This window comes from Aulonocara sp. 'chitande type north' Nkhata Bay, linkage group LG13 (genome assembly GCF_057382095.1).
Source record: "Aulonocara sp. 'chitande type north' Nkhata Bay isolate Kocher_YH1m ecotype deep benthic linkage group LG13, A_spYH_male_GT1.1, whole genome shotgun sequence".
Classification (NCBI taxonomy): Eukaryota; Metazoa; Chordata; class Actinopteri; order Cichliformes; family Cichlidae; genus Aulonocara; species Aulonocara sp. 'chitande type north' Nkhata Bay.
In genome coordinates, this window is record NC_141356.1 from 9,961,448 (window position 1) to 9,978,734 (window position 17,287).

The 17,287-nt window shown below is 42.2% G+C and overlaps 3 protein-coding genes across 5 annotated transcripts in view; 2 read left to right on the plus strand and 1 right to left on the minus strand.

Moving 5' to 3' along the window:
* The first annotated feature begins 115 nt into the window (after positions 1-115).
* srd5a2b (steroid-5-alpha-reductase, alpha polypeptide 2b) lies at positions 116-10,982 on the plus strand. The gene is made up of 5 exons (XM_086258652.1): positions 116-2,970; positions 3,574-3,737; positions 3,842-3,943; positions 4,015-4,165; positions 4,273-10,982. Exons 1-5 carry the CDS (start codon positions 2,699-2,701, stop codon positions 4,337-4,339), a joined length of 756 nt encoding a protein of 251 aa, XP_086114778.1. The 5' UTR covers positions 116-2,698; the 3' UTR covers positions 4,340-10,982.
* On the minus strand, positions 8,113-12,080 carry mkks (MKKS centrosomal shuttling protein). The gene is made up of 4 exons (XM_086258644.1): positions 11,043-12,080; positions 10,673-10,854; positions 10,247-10,357; positions 8,113-10,149 (listed from the first exon to the last, which is right to left on the minus strand). Exons 1-4 carry the CDS (start codon positions 12,016-12,018, stop codon positions 9,721-9,723), a joined length of 1,698 nt encoding a protein of 565 aa, XP_086114770.1. The 5' UTR covers positions 12,019-12,080; the 3' UTR covers positions 8,113-9,720.
* The window catches only part of slx4ip (SLX4 interacting protein), a 34,180-nt gene continuing 28,189 nt past the window's right edge, over positions 11,297-17,287 (plus strand). Inside the window, exons 1-3 of one of the 3 annotated variants that reach the window (XM_086258646.1) lie at positions 11,607-11,917; positions 12,469-12,579; positions 12,757-12,837. In XM_086258646.1, coding sequence (XP_086114772.1) covers positions 12,805-12,837 — 33 coding nt within the window. In that variant the 5' untranslated portion in view covers positions 11,607-11,917; positions 12,469-12,579; positions 12,757-12,804. Of the gene's footprint in view, positions 11,465-11,606; positions 11,918-12,290; positions 12,580-12,756; positions 12,838-17,287 lie in introns of those variants that run through there. The other 2 variants (XM_086258648.1, XM_086258645.1) reach the window with 2 other exon arrangements.

Consider the following 17,287-nt stretch of genomic DNA (forward strand, 5'->3'; position numbering starts at 1 on the left):
CAATCACAGAAAACGCACTGATCTCATACATCCATGTAACTTCTCAGTCACTGACTACATTGAAACCAATTATGTTTTTCAATACCAAACACTAATTTTCACCCCAGTTTACCAACTAACAGACATAAGCGAACAATAGGTTTACAGTGCAGCTTCTATAATAGACATCCTGTGCAAACTACATCAGTCATGAAGCAATTTTAAGGCCAATGTCACCAACAGGGGGAGGCAGGTTGCATGACAACACTAGTGTGTTTATTTTGGGAGGTAAAATATGTGAGGACTTCAATAGTCAAGTTTTTGTTTCAGATAGGAACCGATTCCACTTTGTGGTCATTTTCAAGGCTATAGTTTGAGTTGGTGTTAAATTGTACTGTTATACTGAGAATTATTTGTTATTTAGCCCATTCTTACTAATGGAGAGATGGTGGACAGAATATTACAAACACTAATCTGAAACTCTTTCAGCACCAATTGATCATTAAGTTCTTTTTCAAATAGGAAGGACACATTCTGGAGCAGTTTTACTACACTATAAGGTTTCCAAAATGTACCTATTAAAAAGGCAGCCGATTGTGCTTGTGTGTATTTGCACAAAACTACTACAGATTGTGTTGCTTTTTAAGTCTACCTTGCTTTATAGTACATATTTCTACTAGTTTTTTTTACATATTTGACCACTGAACTCAAATTTCCTTTTTTTTTTTAAAGAAAATGTGTCTATATAAGTGCTGTAGCTGTGACTTGACTAATGAACTCTGATGCTAGATAGCTGCTGCTGGTTCCTTACTCATGCCATTTTCCCACCAGAAGCATTTGATCAGTTGTAGAAGGAGTCATAGTACAAGTTGAAGTTAACAAGAATTCTAACCACCAATGCTAAGTCTTTAGTTACCCTTCACTTTTTAATTAACTTGGTTGGTTGATTATTTCTTTGTTGTAACCTTGCTTCTGGGCAATAAATCTTGTACCGTTCAAAAGCCTGTTTATTTCCCCTTAAATGGTCCCACATTCGTGGAGATGCATTTGCGGGTTGTGCACATGAAAAACTTGCCAAATCATCTCTGCCAATGTCAAACAGCTTATTCTGCTATTGACTCTTGTTTGATGTCGTTTATTGGACTGGATCACTGAAGTCTGAAGAAATAACACCAAAAAAAGAGTGAATAGCAGAATAAGCTGTTTGGCATCAACAAAAAAATTTAGCAAGAATTTTATGGGCTCAACCCACATACTCAACTTTGCTTCTCAGCCCAATTGTATCCCCTTAATGCCCTTTCCTTACTTTTTTATGTGAAGTTTATTTTGCTTTCAAGGAGGCAGACTTTGTTATTTTTAGTGCAAAAGTTCCTCAAGCTCTCCGAAGGTCTTTTGGAGTTTTTCTTTGGCTGACATTGGCTGCTTTTTCATTCATTTTAAGTGCAGTCCTTGTACCTGATCTTTTTCAGAGGAACTTTGTTTTGTTAAGCCACTTAATACTGACTTATTATTAAATAGACATAAAACAGGCAACATAGGCACTTTGTTGCCAGCGGCCTGTCACAAATACACATAATTCTTTCACATTTCTTTGGTTGAATATATGAAAGAAGCTTGGAGAACTCTTCTTGAAGACTACTTAAAGAAATGACAAGAAAATTTGACAGAGATATAAACGGCATTTCCATGTATGCTTGCACCTTTCAGTTCATTGCTGCACCTATTTCCCATTTTCCTAGCAAAGGTTAAAGAAATGAGGGGTGGTTTGATACTTTTACACAGTATGTTTACTGGGGAATGAACATCAAAGATAATACAAGTTAAATGGTGTTGCACAGAGTGCTGAATTTTTATGTTTCCCTCATTTTCACATGTATTTAGAATCCATGTGAAAATGAGGGAAATGTATCAAATTTCTACATTTGCTACATTTCTACATTTCCTGATCTGAAAGAACAGGTTCTGATGTTCTGTAACAGTGACCTAGCTGTGTGCTTGTCATGGTTTTATTGAGGCTGAATACTTCAAATGATTAATTTCAGTACTATATTCATACCGAGTTGAACATACCAAAAAAATGAACTTTTTGTGCAAATGCATATCATATATATCATCTGATCACTGAACTCTGAAGCTAGGTACATTTATATAATCTATAATCAGGATTATAATCTGGACTTTGACTTTGCTATAAATTTTTGATGACTTCAGTCAGTCCTCCTGTGCCAGCTGTACCCTCTTGGTGGTATTTAGTAGGAGAGAAACTCTTACTCTAAAGCTACAGGACTCTGAACATTTACCCTCATGCCTTTTACATATCACTTGGAAATACAAAAAGAGCAACATAACTGAAGTGCACTTCAGGGATTGCCATGTACATCTGTAAGCAGTGGTGGTTTTGAGCACTTTGGTTACCTCTCATACTCAAACTTGTGGTGACTCTTTTCATGTGTGTTACAGCTTTTGGAAATGTGACAGTTTAACATCAAAATGTCTTCCAAGACAGAGAAGGCTAATCGAGACATTGCCTCTAGCAATGTTTGTACCTACGCTCTGAAAGCTCAACCTGTCAACAGCCTGATGAACACACACACCTCTTTCTTTATTTTGGGAGGAGTCTGCAAGGCGGTTTACATCCATTGAGCTTCATACATATGCTTAGTTCGCGAGTGGAAACGGTCACAGCAGTTTTTACCGGCTGAGGCGAACACTTGCTAGGATGCACTGCCATCAGGACTTGGTGAGCTTTCTCAGCTGTGGACTTATTCTGGCAGGAGTTTGGCACCTGGTTTATCACAGGAAGACACAGAGCTCCTATGGACGCTACATGGCATGCCCTCCTGCTAGAATGGTTCCTGCTAGACTAGCCTGGTTCCTTCAGGAGATGCCGGCTTTCATCATCCCTCTACTTTTAATGCTCACCACGCACAAATCCACAATTATGGGGAAGTACCTGCTGCTAGCGACCTTTTGCGTGCACTACTTTCAAAGGTAAAAGCAGAAAAACAAGTCAGCTTTGTGCCATTTGCTATGCATGTGAAGGGAACAGGGAACATGTATTCACGACAGTAAACAGTCGTGAATACATGTATTCCTATTTACAATATTCCTATTTAATCTTTCCAACATAAGTGATCAACTTTGATGTTATTTAAAAAAAGGAAAGTTAAAATCCCTCCTCTCTAACAGTTTGTCTTTTCTATTTTACATAAAACAACAAAGACGTGGCGTAATCATCTTTTAGCTGCTGGATGTACATTACGTATTGAGACATTTAGTGAAAGCAAGAGACAAAATTTCAGATGGGGACCTAAAAAGCAAAAGAAAAAAACAAAAGGAGGTTTGAAAAGGATTTTTCCTGCTGCTATAATTCAAAACAACACTCTGAGGAATGCTTTCCTAACCTCCCATGAAGAGTGGAGCTTAGTGGCACCATTTTAGTTTTCACCTTAATGCCAAATCATTTATACAGTGTGCTTCCAGTGGATTGTAAAAACACAGCTTTTTCTGCATCTACCAGCATGGAAAAAATGTACCATTATCCCCGTCTTTTGCCACCCCTGCTGCATCTACCATTTTGTTCCCCAATCATAGAACATTTGTGTACTCGCTATTGATGAAAGGAACGCCTTTCCCGCTGAGTGTGATGGTGACAGCGGGTTTGTTCTGCTCTCTAAATGGTTTCCTGCAAGGACACTACCTGCTGCATTGTGCCCAGTTTGATGATGAGTGGTTTACGGGCTATTGCTTTAAAATTGGTAAGTGGAATATTTACTCTTTGGATGTGAAAGTCAGAATCTAATTGTGCTTTTTTTTATGTCTCATATACTGAGAATTCTTTTTTTGTTGTTGTTGTTTTCAGGTTTACTGCTGTTTTACATCGGCATGGCCATTAATATTCACAGCGACTTTATTCTATGCAACTTGAGGAAACCAAAGGAAGTAATATACAAGATTCCTACTGGTAAGAGACAGATTAGTGACCAAACTCCCACTGTGCTTGTATTAACCTGCAGTCTACTTAATCTCCTGCAGGAGGTCTGTTTGAATATGTGTCTGGTGCCAACTACTTAGGGGAGATTGTGGAGTGGTTTGGATACGCTGTAGCCACCTGGTCTTTTCCAGCACTCTCATTCGCTCTGTTTACCCTCTGCTTCATTGGACCAAGAGCCTACTACCATCACAGGTGCCTAAGATATTGATGTGAAGGAGTCCTGACACAAATACTAACCCCTCAACTAAGGATTTTACCCACATGCTGTTTCTAAACCGTTGTTGTTTCTTCTGTTGCAGGTTTTATCTTGAGAAATTCAAAGACTATCCCAAGTTTCGAAAGGCTTTAGTTCCTTTTATCTTCTGAGGGAAAACATTCATGTATTGCAAAAAACTGTTTACCGTGGTCTATAACATGTTATACAACATTGTTATTAGTGAGGCCTTAACGTGGAATAGTCTAGTTAGCTTGGTTTAGTTAGTGTTTGTATTTAAGAAGGTAACAAGGTGAAGTGTATCAATAGTATTTGCAGCTTGTGAAATTTATGCATGATGTATTAATAAATGTATTTGTCTTGTTTATTACTGATACTCATACAACCGAGTTTCCAAAAGTCAGGAATGCTGTTTGAAATTAAATCAAATGTAAGAATCCACTGATTACCAATTTTACCAATCTTGCTTCAAAACTGCTGGTGCCATAATTTTTGGGACAATTTCACAGCTTTTGTAATTTTGTGTCCGTAGACCATCACAGTGGGATTAAAACTAAACAAAAAGATGTTAGTTTCAACTCAAATGGTGTAACAGCAATAGGACCATAGCCCACCATTTTCAGTTGTTGTGAAAGTAACTGGAAACTTAACAGACAGCCGGTTTCAATTGGCCAGGTGAGACCAGTTCTGTCATTATTCTGTGACAAATGAGATAGAGATTTGGAGTCGATCCAGTTGTTGAATTTTACATTGGAACTTAACATGAGGTCTAAAGACATGTTGATGCAAGTGAGGCCCTCATGAGGCTGAAAAAAGGAAAGTATAAATTAAAAACAAACCTCTCTGTTTAAGAATGTACCAGCAAAATGAAAAGCCCACAGAAGGCAATTACAGTATGTGATGGCAAATTCCTTCTTTGATTAAGAAAAACAACTTCTCCACCAGTGGAAATGTGCCACTAGTATTTAATGAAGTAGCAGGATGAACTGTGAAGCGTACAGGTCAATACTCTCTGCTCCAACTCAGCCAGATGTTGCAAAACTGATAGGAGACCCTTTCGCAGTGCAAATGGAAAATAACCCAGAGGCTACTGCCAAAGAAAGACAAGAGTTTCTCAAGGCAAAGACATGGGATATTCTTCAATGGGCAAGTCAGTGACTTGATCTCAACCCAACAAAGCGTGCTTTTCAGTTACTGAAGACAAGACTGAAGGCAGAAAGTCCCACAAACATGCAGGAACTGGCTGCACTGAAGGCCTGGCAGACTATTGATGTTGCCTAAGACTGTTTGTGAGCCACGGTTCAAATTCAAAGACTATCCCAACTTTCGAAAGGCTTTGTCCATAGGCTCTAGACTTCAAGCAGCCATTGACTACACTGGCTACAAAGAATTTTTATCCAAGTTTTAAAAACAATCTTTATAATTAAAAATTTATATAAGTATATATATAACCTCTTGAATTAAAGCTGAATATATGCACATCTGTCACATTTGATTAAAAATCTACTTCGTTGGTTTACAGAGGAAGCATTACAAAAACTAATGGACCTAACTACAAGGCTCCAAAAAAAACCCCCAAACTTTAAAGTTACACTTTTTAAAATCAGAATACAGCATCAAGTCAGTGAATCGTCTGGGATATTGAGCTGGTCAGTTCAGTAGCAGAGGGGGTTGTTAATCAGTTTCTTCATCAGTTTCCTCTTTGATGTTAATGATGTTAACGACAGGTGCACTAGATGGGCAACAATGAGACGAGCCCCAAAACAGGAATGGTTTTACACGTGGAGGACACTGACATTTTCGCCTTTTCTGTTTTGCATTTGGCTTAGAGTCAGAGTCACTACTGGTAGCACGAGGCAATACCTGATACCAGAAGGTTTGCTGGGTTTCCCATCACGGTCTCAAGAGCACGGAGGAGATTCCAGGGGACAGGCTCTGGGAGAGCTGGACAGCTGTGCATGTAAAAGGTCCTTAACACATCAGCAGGACCGGTATCTGCTCCTTTGTGCAAGGAGGAACAGGATGATCACTGTCAGAGCTACAAAATGACCTCCAGCAGGACACTCATGAGGGTGGTCTAAGGGCCTGATGTCCTCTAGTGGGCCCTGTGCTCACTGCCTGGCACCGTGGAGCAGATTAGCATTTGCCATAGAAAACCAGAATTGACAGGTCCACCACTAGTGACCTGTGCTTTTCACAGATGAGAACAGGTTCACCCTGAGCACATATGACAGATGTGAAAGGGTCTGGAGAAGCCGTGGAGAATGTAATGCTGCCTTTAACATGTGGGTGGGTGGGTGAGTGATGGTCTGGAGAGGCATATCCACTGAGGGGTACACAGACCTTTACAGGCTAGCCAACGACACCATGACTGCCATTGGTACCAGAATGAACCCCATGGACCCACTGTCAGAACCTATGCTGGTGCAGTGAGTCCTGGGTTCCTCCTGATGGATAACAATGCCCAGCCTCATGTGGTGAGAGTAAGGAGAGTGTCAGGGTACTCGGTCTCCTGACCCAGCATGTTAATTCTTTGTGATTTTTTGTATTATTGTACTTGTGTGAGTTATTCTATGGTTTCTAGTTTTGATCCCTTGTCCTTCATGTTTCTCTGTGTCCCCTCTGTTCTGTGTAAGTCTGTGTCTGCATGTTTGAGTTTCCCTCTGTGGCTTTCGGTTCTTAGAGCCCTCTGCCTTAGGTTTACGTCTCTGTGTTTCTTAGTTGCTGTCTCCACCGTGTCAAGTTCGCGTCTCTGTGTCTTACTTCCTGTTTTACTTTGAAGGTCCGTGTCTTATGTGAATGTGTTCAGGTTACGCTTCCTTGTCTCGTCAGTTCTGATTTCCCCCAGCTGTGCTCTCCTTCTGTGTCTCATTCCCCTCGTTACTTCCCAATGTATTTAAACCCTGTGTTTCTCTTAGTCAGTGTCGCCCCTCATGCCGTGTGGATCTCCCTGTGAGTTTAGTGTGTTATTCCCCAGTTTAGTTTACTTTGTATGCTCGTTTTTCTGTGACCAGCAGGTAAAGCTGTGGTTTTGAGTTCATCCCTCGAGTCTGTGAGTCCTGCATTTTGAGTCCCCATCTCTTGCCTGCCACACAGCGTTTTATGACAGAACGACGCGACCAGACATGGACTCAGCAGGCTCCGCCCGGGAAATTGATTTGGCCCGCATCCAAGGTCTGGTAGAGCGGATTTCCCACACTGATGATGTTCGGGCTGTGACTGTAGGAATCAAAGCCATTGAAGCCATCCTCGAGAGGAACCCCCACTTTGGTCAACTCGGAGGATTTATGGACTCAATAAACATGGTGCGCGAGGCCCGGGAGGTACTGCAAGCCCGAGAGTTAGCTATTCTCGCCCGCTCCCGGTATTCAGCACCGAAGCCACCAGCGCTGCAGCAGCAGATGGAGCTCTCTGCAATGCAGCAGCGGCCATTAAAGCGCAAGGGGGTTGTTAAATCAGATTATTAATCCCGAGACTGTTTTTCCAAAAGCTGCATTTTTCAGGTCCCCGGGGGGTTTGTGTGTTTCCGTTGAGCCTGAAGACAAAATAACGAGCACTGCGAAAGAGCTCTAGGTTTGCGCCCACAAGGACAGATTCTATGGCAATTCCTGAGACTGCTACGCTCTCCAAGGCTTCCCCAGAAGCTGAGTTTGTAATTTCATCTGAATCTGGACCCCTGGAGACAACAGAATCCACTCAGCCTGTGACTATTGACGGTTTCTTGGCTTACTCAGAGCAGGAAATAAATACCTCCAAGACTGTTTTTCCCGAGACTGCTCTAGCCCAAAGTGAAGCTCACTTAGCTGCCTGGCCTACTGAAGCTCCATTCTCACCTCAGCTATCACTCCAGCCTCCTACATTGCCTTTAGGCCAGTCTGCTATTCATTGTTCAATTCAACCTTTAGTTCGGCCACTTGTGCAATCCATAGCTCAATTACCCATTCAGTCCATTGCTCATGTGCCTAGTCAGTTCCGAGCTCAGTCTCTTGCGTCGCCACCAGTTCAGTTCCCCGTAGCACTTCACTACACTCAGCCAGTCAGGCTGCTACTCAGTCAGTCATTCAACCTATAGCCCTGCCATTAATGCACTCTGTAGCTGAGCCGTTAGCCGCCCGGCCCGCAGCCAATTCAGCCACTCCTCCACTCGTTACACCTCCACCACAACCGTCATTGCAGTTCCCGGTTCAGTTTCCTGCAGCTCAGCTGTCCCCAGTGCAGTCTCCCTTAGCACAGTCATCCACTCAACCACCAGCTCCACTTTCTCCCCAACCGTCACTACTACCTCTAGCTCAGTTTCCTGTGCAGTCACCCCTAGTTCATTCTCCTGTGAAGTCATCAACTCCACCACCCACTCCACTCTCACCACCACCGTTACTACAGACATTAGTTCAGTCCCCTGTGCCAGTGCAGACGCCCTCAGTTCTGTCTCCCGTGCAGTCATCTACTTCACCACCATTAGTAGCTCAGCTCCCCATGTCTCCAGTAGCTCAGCTTGCACCTGAACCACTAGCCCAGTCCCCTGTAGCAGTTCAGTCTTCTGGTCAGCTTAACATTCAGCCAGGGGTCCCAATGCCCTCTGGTTCTACACCGGCTCCTGCTGGAAGCTCGGATGAGTCCATCCAGCACTCCGTGGCTCCCACGCCGCCACCCGCCTCGTCCGCTGGGGGTTCTGGTGAGCCCGGCTCTGTCACCTGTGCCACCCGCCTGGTCGCCCCCGACCGTTTGACTTATGAACTTTTGTGCCGGCGACCTCCGGGTCGGCCCCCTGACTTACTATTGAACTGTTCTTTGTGCGCCGGTGTTTTCTGTGCACGTGTTGTTTTTGGACTCCTGGTGCTCCTGTTTTGTTTTGCCACACAGCGTTTTATGACAGAGTTCCTAGAGAACAAAGTAACTGATGTTGCTGACTGGCACCCACACTTGCCTGACTTAAATCCAATAGAACACCTCTGGGAACACCTCTAATGACAGGAGCTCAATGATGCCCTGCTCCAGATCTGCGAGGAGATCCACCCCAGGACACCATCCGTCATCTCATTAAGGGCATATGCAGACGTTGTCAGGCATGCATGTGGGGGCCACACAAACTACTTACTAGTATTTTGAGTTGCTTTAATGACATTTCTGCAAAATGGACTAGCCTGAAGTATCAATGTTTCATTTTTATTTATGGGGTGTCTTTGAATTCAGCCCTCTGCAAGTTGATAATTTTCATTTCCATCCAACAACATGGTATCTCTTTATTGCTAACACATTACCCAGTCCAAATTACTATAAATGCCCAGCATGATTCCTTTCCCCATACACATCAGATGTGTTTTCAGCATAGTTAAACATTAATGCTACCTTCACAGATATAAGTTACCCATGTACTAATGTACCCCAGTGCCAGCATGGGTTTTTAAATGATATGCAAAAGGACTCCCTACTGTCTAAGCTCTTTTTTTAAAATTTGAAACCAAAAAGGCAGCATTCAGTCCCCATTTTAAACCCACAAACCAGAATTCCACACTACACAAAAAAATCTGTTCCGCTAATTCATATCTTGAATTATATATTTAACATCCAGAGCAAGATTAGCAGTTTCCACAGCAACTTGCAATGCGTTGAGTTTAGCTGTGAAGGAGTCTAGTACACGTGGCTGCACACGAGTGTCTTTAAACACCGGTGATGGACAGAAATCTGAATATTTAGTGTTTAGATAAGTCCACTTCTTACTTGGGCTACTTTGTACCAAACCGCAGCCACAGAAGCCCAAACTTTCCTCCATGGTTTCTTTGATGGCATCTGCAGGGAGCATCCAGCGATGAGCATGAGTCAGATCAATTAAAGAACTCCCACCATCGTGCTCCAGCGCTCGAGCTGCAGACTCCAGAGCACAGCAGAATAGCTCCACACCAAGAAGGTACTCTGTCTGTGAGCACATTAATACCGATGCAGTCTCTGGTACCTCACTCTTGCTCTAAGAAAAAAATATGGCATCATGAAGGCATGTCATTGTGAAAGACACGTGAAATCAATAAAACTGGGGTAAGTGAAGACCAAATACTGGATCTCACCTTGTGTCTAACATAAGCAGCCAAGTTTGTCTCAGTACAGCCACCCCCAACCAAGGCAAATGGTTCCCTTAGAGTGAGCCTCAGTACATGTTCTGCCGTCTGGCACACCACCTTTAGCACAAACACATCAGGAAGTGACCCCTTTGTCACATTTACATGACAATAATGGGTATTCCATGACTGTGTTAAAAACTTATATTTTCTGAAGAAATTTGATCTCTCAATGGACGAACACTAAAACATTTACTTTGTGGGAAAATCCATTACTGACTTCTCATTTATTGAACTAACATACAGCAGGAATTGTAAATCTTAGCGATAGGGAGTCTTATGAGTGGAATCTACGTTGTTTCAGGCAATATGTCTCTCCATCCATCATTAACTCCAGAAGCCAACAGTACAGCTTTAACACCCACTTTATCTTACCTTCAGCTCATTTAACATGGTCTGGTTCCTGTGGCAGAGGATCATTGTGCAGATCGCAGACTCCCCAAGAGGGAATAAATGCAGCATTGTCTTGGATCCAAAGTGCTTTATACAGAGATCCCTCGCCTTCCCGTAGGTCTTGGGTGGGATTGTGGTATGTAATGTGGCCACAGGTTGAGCCCCTATTTGTAAAAGGTATGCAAAAAAACAAAACAAACAAAAAAAACCCCCACCATAAATACAACACAAGTATATTCCACTCGGACAGTAGATAGATTATTACAGTAGTGCAGTGAGCTGAATTGAAAAACAAATAAAGCTATTGGTGTTTAACTGGTGCTTGTATGTATGGCATGATTTTGCAGCCCACCTGTCAGCTGAGTAAGTGGCTCCATAAGAGCAATTCCCAGTCTCTCTACCACTATGACACCATGACTCCTGAGATATTGCTGCAAAACTGGGTGGATGACCTTCTGGCACATGAAGAGCTTCACTTCATCATTAATCACCTGTCTGCCAAGCTCCAGAAGTTGACCCAGGATCTGTGAGTCTGTGTCTACATCCGGGTGGGCCTCAATTACTCCATCTCCTAGTTCAGAAATGTCCCCAGCAAGAGACGCACTGAAAAGCACAACACTGAGGGGATTTAAAGGTTTGTCTTCCTCACTCAGGCCATCAGGCATCTCCACCAATAAACCTGGAAGCACTTCAGAGCTTAGCACAGAATGACCTTCTACAGGAACAGTCACTATTCTGCCAAAACTGACTATACCTGGACTGCTGCAGGGAACGGTGAGCAAAAAAGCTTGCACAGCCAGTTTGCTAATGTGAAGCGTCTCGGGCTCTGTTAGTACACATGCGGGTTTGCTGGAGATAACGCTGCGAGCTAACGTGATCAAGTTCTGAGTGCTGCAGAAGTCGAGCTTCACTCTACAACCACAGTCTTCTCGTTGAAGGTAGCTGGTACACAGAGCGAGCAGGTAGTTGTTCACTCTGATAGCCACGCTTTCCCTGAGAGCAGACTTTTTGATTTGTTCAATAAGAGAAAGGCATAAGACAGCTGCAAACAAACCGCAGTCGCTGAAGCGAGAGACGTGGTTGAGGATGGAGGTTTTTATGAGATTGATAAAAGGCTGCGAGGAGGAAACGGATGAAAGAAGAACCGAGGAGGCAGAGGTGGTCACGACGTGTCCTCCAATGTTGTTGTGAACTTGTTTCAGTCTACCTGTGGGACCGAAACAAGACGTTAGTATCTGTTTCAGCAGGTGAAGCTTGCTGCAAATATCAGTGTTGTCCAGTGGCATATCAGTGCAAACAGATGGAGATTTCTTGCTGAGTCGAGACATGACCGAAGCACATTTAACATTGTTAAGGTAGACAGTACCAACATACGGCAAATCGGCAGTGATAAGTGTTAGCAATGATAGAATAGTGATGCTCGTAGCATTGCCTGACCAAATTGTGTTTTAAAAGAACGGGGAACAGTTGCAGATTAATTTATTAAATCCAACCAAAACCACCACTACCTTATTGTAGGGTCTAACATTTGATGCCATACATATTTAGATGTAATTTGACAGTGTGTAGTTTGAGAGATTGACAAAGGCGTTGTACAGACACAACTCGTTTCCATGGTAGCAACACAGCGCTTGGCCAAGCTGCGGTCCTACTCGAGAAACCGTCGCTTGCCTCTAGTACCGGCTTTTCATAAGGAATAAACCAACTAAAAGCGAATTTACGAGTCTTTATGTAGAAGAGTAGTTGTCTATCTCTATTATTATTTTTTTATGCAAAAGGAATACAGTGAAACGTCCCACGCACAATGCGCTCAGTTATTGGACTACAAATTGAGGGTGACGTCATCTCCGGTCGCCCGGCTGTTGAAGAATCATTCAAAACTGTTGGCGGTATGAAGTTCTGGTTAACTTTAATATACTTATATGTTTTATGTCTAACGAACTTATATGTTATTATTTTACTTTATTATAACACTTGTTATGTTTTTGTAATTGTTGACGGTGGCCGTTTGTCGTACGAGCGTAACAAATAAAGAAATCTGTCTCTGTTGTCTTCAAAAAATACAGGTAATAGCTGCCCACCGTGCACTTACTCTAGTGAAGCTAACTGAATTCATGAGAATGGCTCCTATCAAACTTGTCATTAAGGTAAGTGAAACGATATACCCAGTACACGAATTCGTGCGGTGCTGCGTTGAATTAACATACTGTATATTATATTTGTTGATGATGAATGAATAAAACGAGGTAGAGAAGGGTGTGTGGATGGAGGACAGTACAGATCAGGAAGTACAGATGATTAGTAAAGAGGAAGTGAGGGCGGCTGTGAAGAAGTTAAAATTATCGTAAGACTCATTTGCGGAATATTTGTAGCAGTATGAGCAGTACTGTTTTAATTACTGGGATACTGCAGACACAGGAAGAAATCTACACAACAATGTAGGCTTGAAGAGAATGCAGGGTAGGATCCCAAAGGAATAAATGTTGATTATTTTGTTGACAATAGGACATATAGGCTAAACCATACACTAGAACAGGCAAACACCGAACAGGTCTCTGCATTTATGTAATCCACCAAAACCTGTTGAACACGTGCCAATCCTTTGCATTAAGTTTGAGTGAAAAAGAAGAGAATCAGTGGCTTTGTTGAAGGACAGAAATTACAGTTTTACACTGAGGAATTTGTTACTGAAATTAAACAATTTTCTATTTAAATATCTTGAATTAGATGATTGATGCTAGTCTCCTGTCCACATTCCAGTCCACTAGGTGGCAGTAATGCACCTGTAAATTGGTTTGCCAACTTACAGGTGCATTACTGCATTGAAGAAAAAGCTACAAGAGGATGAAGAGTGGAAAAGCAGTTGGTTCAAATGACTTGCCTTTGGCGGCATAGAGATATCTATATGAGATGGAAGCATGTGATAGGATGCCAAGGAAGGAACTGTGTTATTGCACGAGGAAGTTAGAAGTGGCAGAGAAGTATTTGAGGGTAGTATAGAACATATATGAGGACACCAAGATGATAGTGAGGTGTGCAGTATGAGTGACAGATAGGCTCTGCGTGAGCCCATCCTTTTTGCTGTTGTGATGGACAGCTGAAATGAGATCTGGCAGGAGTCTCAGTGAACTGTCATTTTCACAGATGACTGTGATCTTTAGTAAGAGTAGGGAGCAGGTGGAGCCTGGGGAGATGGAGGTGTGTTCAGGAGAGTAGAGGAATGAAACTCATTAGAACCAAGAAAGAATACATGTGTGTGAATAAGAGGGAGATGGGTGAAGATGCAAGGAGTAGAGGTACTGAAGGCACATGAGTTTAAATATCTGGGAACAACCATCCAAAGCAATGCACAATGCAGAAGAGAGGTGAAGAAGAGAGTGCAGGTAGAGTGGAGCAGGTCAGAGGTGATTTGTGGGAAAGGGATAGCAGCAAGACTGAAATGGAAAGTTTACAAGATGGTAGTAAGACCTGCTATGATGTATGGTTTGGAGATGGCATTGACAAAAAGACAGGAGGAGGAGCTGGAGGTAGCAGAATTGAGGAAGTTCACATTGGTAGTAATCAGGATGGACAGAATTCGAGATGAGTAGTTTGGAGACACAGAGGGCCAAGTCTGTGCATGTGTGCAGATGATGGATAGTGGATATGTTGAGGAAATGATGTTTGCTATGGAGCCCCCAGGCAGGATGAAAATAGATATACAGAGAAGATGAATGAATGTGAAGGAAGACATGAAGATGGTTGGTGTGAAAGAGAAAGATGCTAAGGATATGGTGAGATGTAGGCAGATGGTTAGTTGTGGGAGCGCGTAAAGAGATCAGCTGAAATAAGAAGGCGATAATATATATTTGTTAAATTAAAGAACATTGCGCTCCCATGTTCAGCTGCGCAACAGCAGTTGTACCTCAAGGTGCTTTACATAGTATGGTAAAGACAGAGTTTGAAATTCTTATCAACACTCATTTTAAAAGCCTGCATCTCTGATGGTGCATTAATGTCTGTGGGCTTGCCAGCTAACACATCTGGAATACACTCTCATCCAGATGATGATTTTTTCAGGGAAGGCCTTGCATATTTCAGCAATACAATGCTAAAGCATGTACTGGATCTATTACAACAGCATGGCTTCACAGTAGAAGAGTCTCAATGCTGAACTGGTCTGGCTGTATTCCAAACCTTTCACCAGTTAGAAAGATTTGACAGAATGAAAAATAGAAAAAGGAAGACGCAAGACTTTTGAGCAACTAGAATCCTGTATCAGATAAGAATGGGATAATGTTCCTCTCCTAAAAGCTCAGCATCTGACCTCCTCAGTTTACAGATATTTACGTTATTGAAAGAAGAGGACATGCTACGCAGTAGTAAACATGTTGCTGCCATCAAATTCAAAATGACTTTGTTTTTTTCTTGAAATAGTACTACAATTTTCTCAAGTTTAAACATTTGGTATGTTTTCCATGTTCTCTTGTAAATAAAATGGGGAATTATAAGATTGCAGATCATTGAATTCTGCTTTTATTAACATTTTATACAGTGTCCCAGATATTTTGGAATTGGGTCTGTAACTCTAATTGAAGTACATTTGCTGAGAGCTTTCCCAGTAAACTTTGCTCAGGGCTATAAAGCTGTTTATAGCTTATTTCAGCGTCTTGTCAACAAGTACTTGCCATATGTATTTGGGAAATATTTTGCTTCTAAGAAGCTGTTTTGTGTTTTTCACTCACCACAAAATGCATTTTTCTGACGTAAGATGCACACAAGGTACCAAGCGACGAGATGAATATGCTTTCTTTTCAAACGTTTTTAGCCGTCATGATAAACAGCTCTCTGTGTTTGTGCTACGTCCAAATAGTAGAACAGCTACACAAACTACTTCCAGCAAGTGACATGAGTTTTTATGGTCTGTGCTAAACCTTTGAAAAGCTCTCGTGCAGCCCTGGAAAATATGCAACCCAGCAATACAGCATGTGGTTGTTTTTCTAGCATTTGCTGTATTCCAATTCTGATGTAAGATTTTCTTTCTTTTTTCCCGTCTAAGTAGCACTGTATTTGTCCACAAGAGGGCACTACAGATGCATGTTTCAGCTGCTGTTACACCATGTTACCATGTTGTGGTTCATTCTTTAGAAAAAGTTGGAGTTTCTGGTCACCTTTTGGGAATCTCATGCCTTCCCAAGAGCCTTTTGTTAATGGGCACAACCATACGGCGAAGAGGAAACTCATTCTATGAAAAATCCGAGCTGTTCATCCTCAGTCTGTTGCTCTGACAGAAATAATGCACATCAGATGTTTTTGTTAAGTGCAGGGAAAGCCGTTGGTCTCTCTTTTGTTGATGTTTCATTTATTGAGAGTTTTGGATGAGGGGCTGCAGACATTTTCGCTGATCTCTCACATCCTCCGTAATGCCATGTGTGCCTAGCTGACCAGATATTGCGTTCATTCCCTTTTATTTGTTTCATATGCATGCCTGCATACAGGCTACCCCACCACCCCCCTCGGTTGGATGTGGGAGAGTAAAAACCCTGGAGGTTCACGGAAGGTTCCTTCCCACTGGGCACATAATGATACTGTTGTGTTAGTCTGCCTGAGAAAATCCACACAGCCTCTACCATGCTTAACCAGCTAACCGCAACAAGTATGTTAGAAGGGATCAGACCAAACAATAGCATTCAAGGCTCTGCCTATGGCTTCTCTTTTACAAGACATACAGCACTGCCACCATGTTTTCTTAATGACTGAATTAACTTCTTAGAATAATAAAGAGAAAAAAATCTCCTGGTTTCTGTTTTCACAGATGTTGCTGATTGTGTTTGCCATCTTGCACAGAGAATAAGGTTTATCTGAGAAATTATGATTTTTATGTTCTTGGATTCATTGGGCCATGTTCAGTAGGTTGTTCGGGGTGTTTTATGGTCCTTTCTACTGGGATGTTTTCAAAGCAGCTTCCTCCGTGGTCTGTGGAACTGCAGGAGGTGTTGGTATGCTCCTTCTTAAATAGGCTTAGACCATATAGTGACCTGCCACTTCTCAGACCTCCCGAAAAGGCCCTGTGGGCTAAAAGGCTGATCCACTCAAGTGCATGCTGTGTCTGCCAGGACATTATTGCTACAGAGCCCTGCAATCTGCCTTCTATTAAGAGCATACACCACCAACTTTTTACCCATCTAATGTAGTAAGTTGAGACAGACCAAAGTGTTTTTTTAAGGAATAAAAGATCTGAGTTATCACAGAGCAGTTTAATGTCAGAGGTTTATGTGATGTTTAGTGTTATTGTTGGTCTGGAGATGAGCTCATAACAGACCACACATCGCGGCTCTGAACAAAAATTATTGCATTTTCTTCTTGGAAACATTTTTGACACTTTCCATTTTCAAAAAGAGAAAGTGACAAGGATAAAAAAAAAGAGGAAAAAAACGCTTTCATCTCAAAACTGGCCTACATTGCAGTACAGAAATCACATCTCCTAATGAGGCAAAATGCTTCTCAGCTTGCTATTTCTGTCTATCTACCAATTTCTCAGGGATGTGTCTGCCTACACTTTGTTTGCCGAGTGTTACCTGGAGATATTCTTGTCTGTTCTTGCTGCTGGAATTCCTC

What these genes read in the sequence shown, in the direction of transcription:
- srd5a2b (XM_086258652.1), top strand. Translation starts at nt 2,699, where the DNA reads ATGCACTGCCATCAGGACTTGGTGAGCTTTCTCAGCTGTGGACTTATT. An exon ending in TGCGTGCACTACTTTCAAAG is followed by an intron (nt 2,971 to 3,573) that starts GTAAAAGCAGAA and finishes CCCCAATCATAG; the next exon opens with AACATTTGTGTACTCGCTAT. An exon ending in AATATACAAGATTCCTACTG is followed by an intron (nt 3,944 to 4,014) that starts GTAAGAGACAGA and finishes AATCTCCTGCAG; the next exon opens with GAGGTCTGTTTGAATATGTG.
- mkks (XM_086258644.1), bottom strand. Translation starts at nt 12,018, where the DNA reads ATGTCTCGACTCAGCAAGAAATCTCCATCTGTTTGCACTGATATGCCA. An exon ending in GCCACTTACTCAGCTGACAG is followed by an intron (nt 10,855 to 11,042) that starts GTGGGCTGCAAA and finishes TTTTACAAATAG; the next exon opens with GGGCTCAACCTGTGGCCACA. An exon ending in CCATGTTAAATGAGCTGAAG is followed by an intron (nt 10,358 to 10,672) that starts GTAAGATAAAGT and finishes TTTGTGCTAAAG; the next exon opens with GTGGTGTGCCAGACGGCAGA.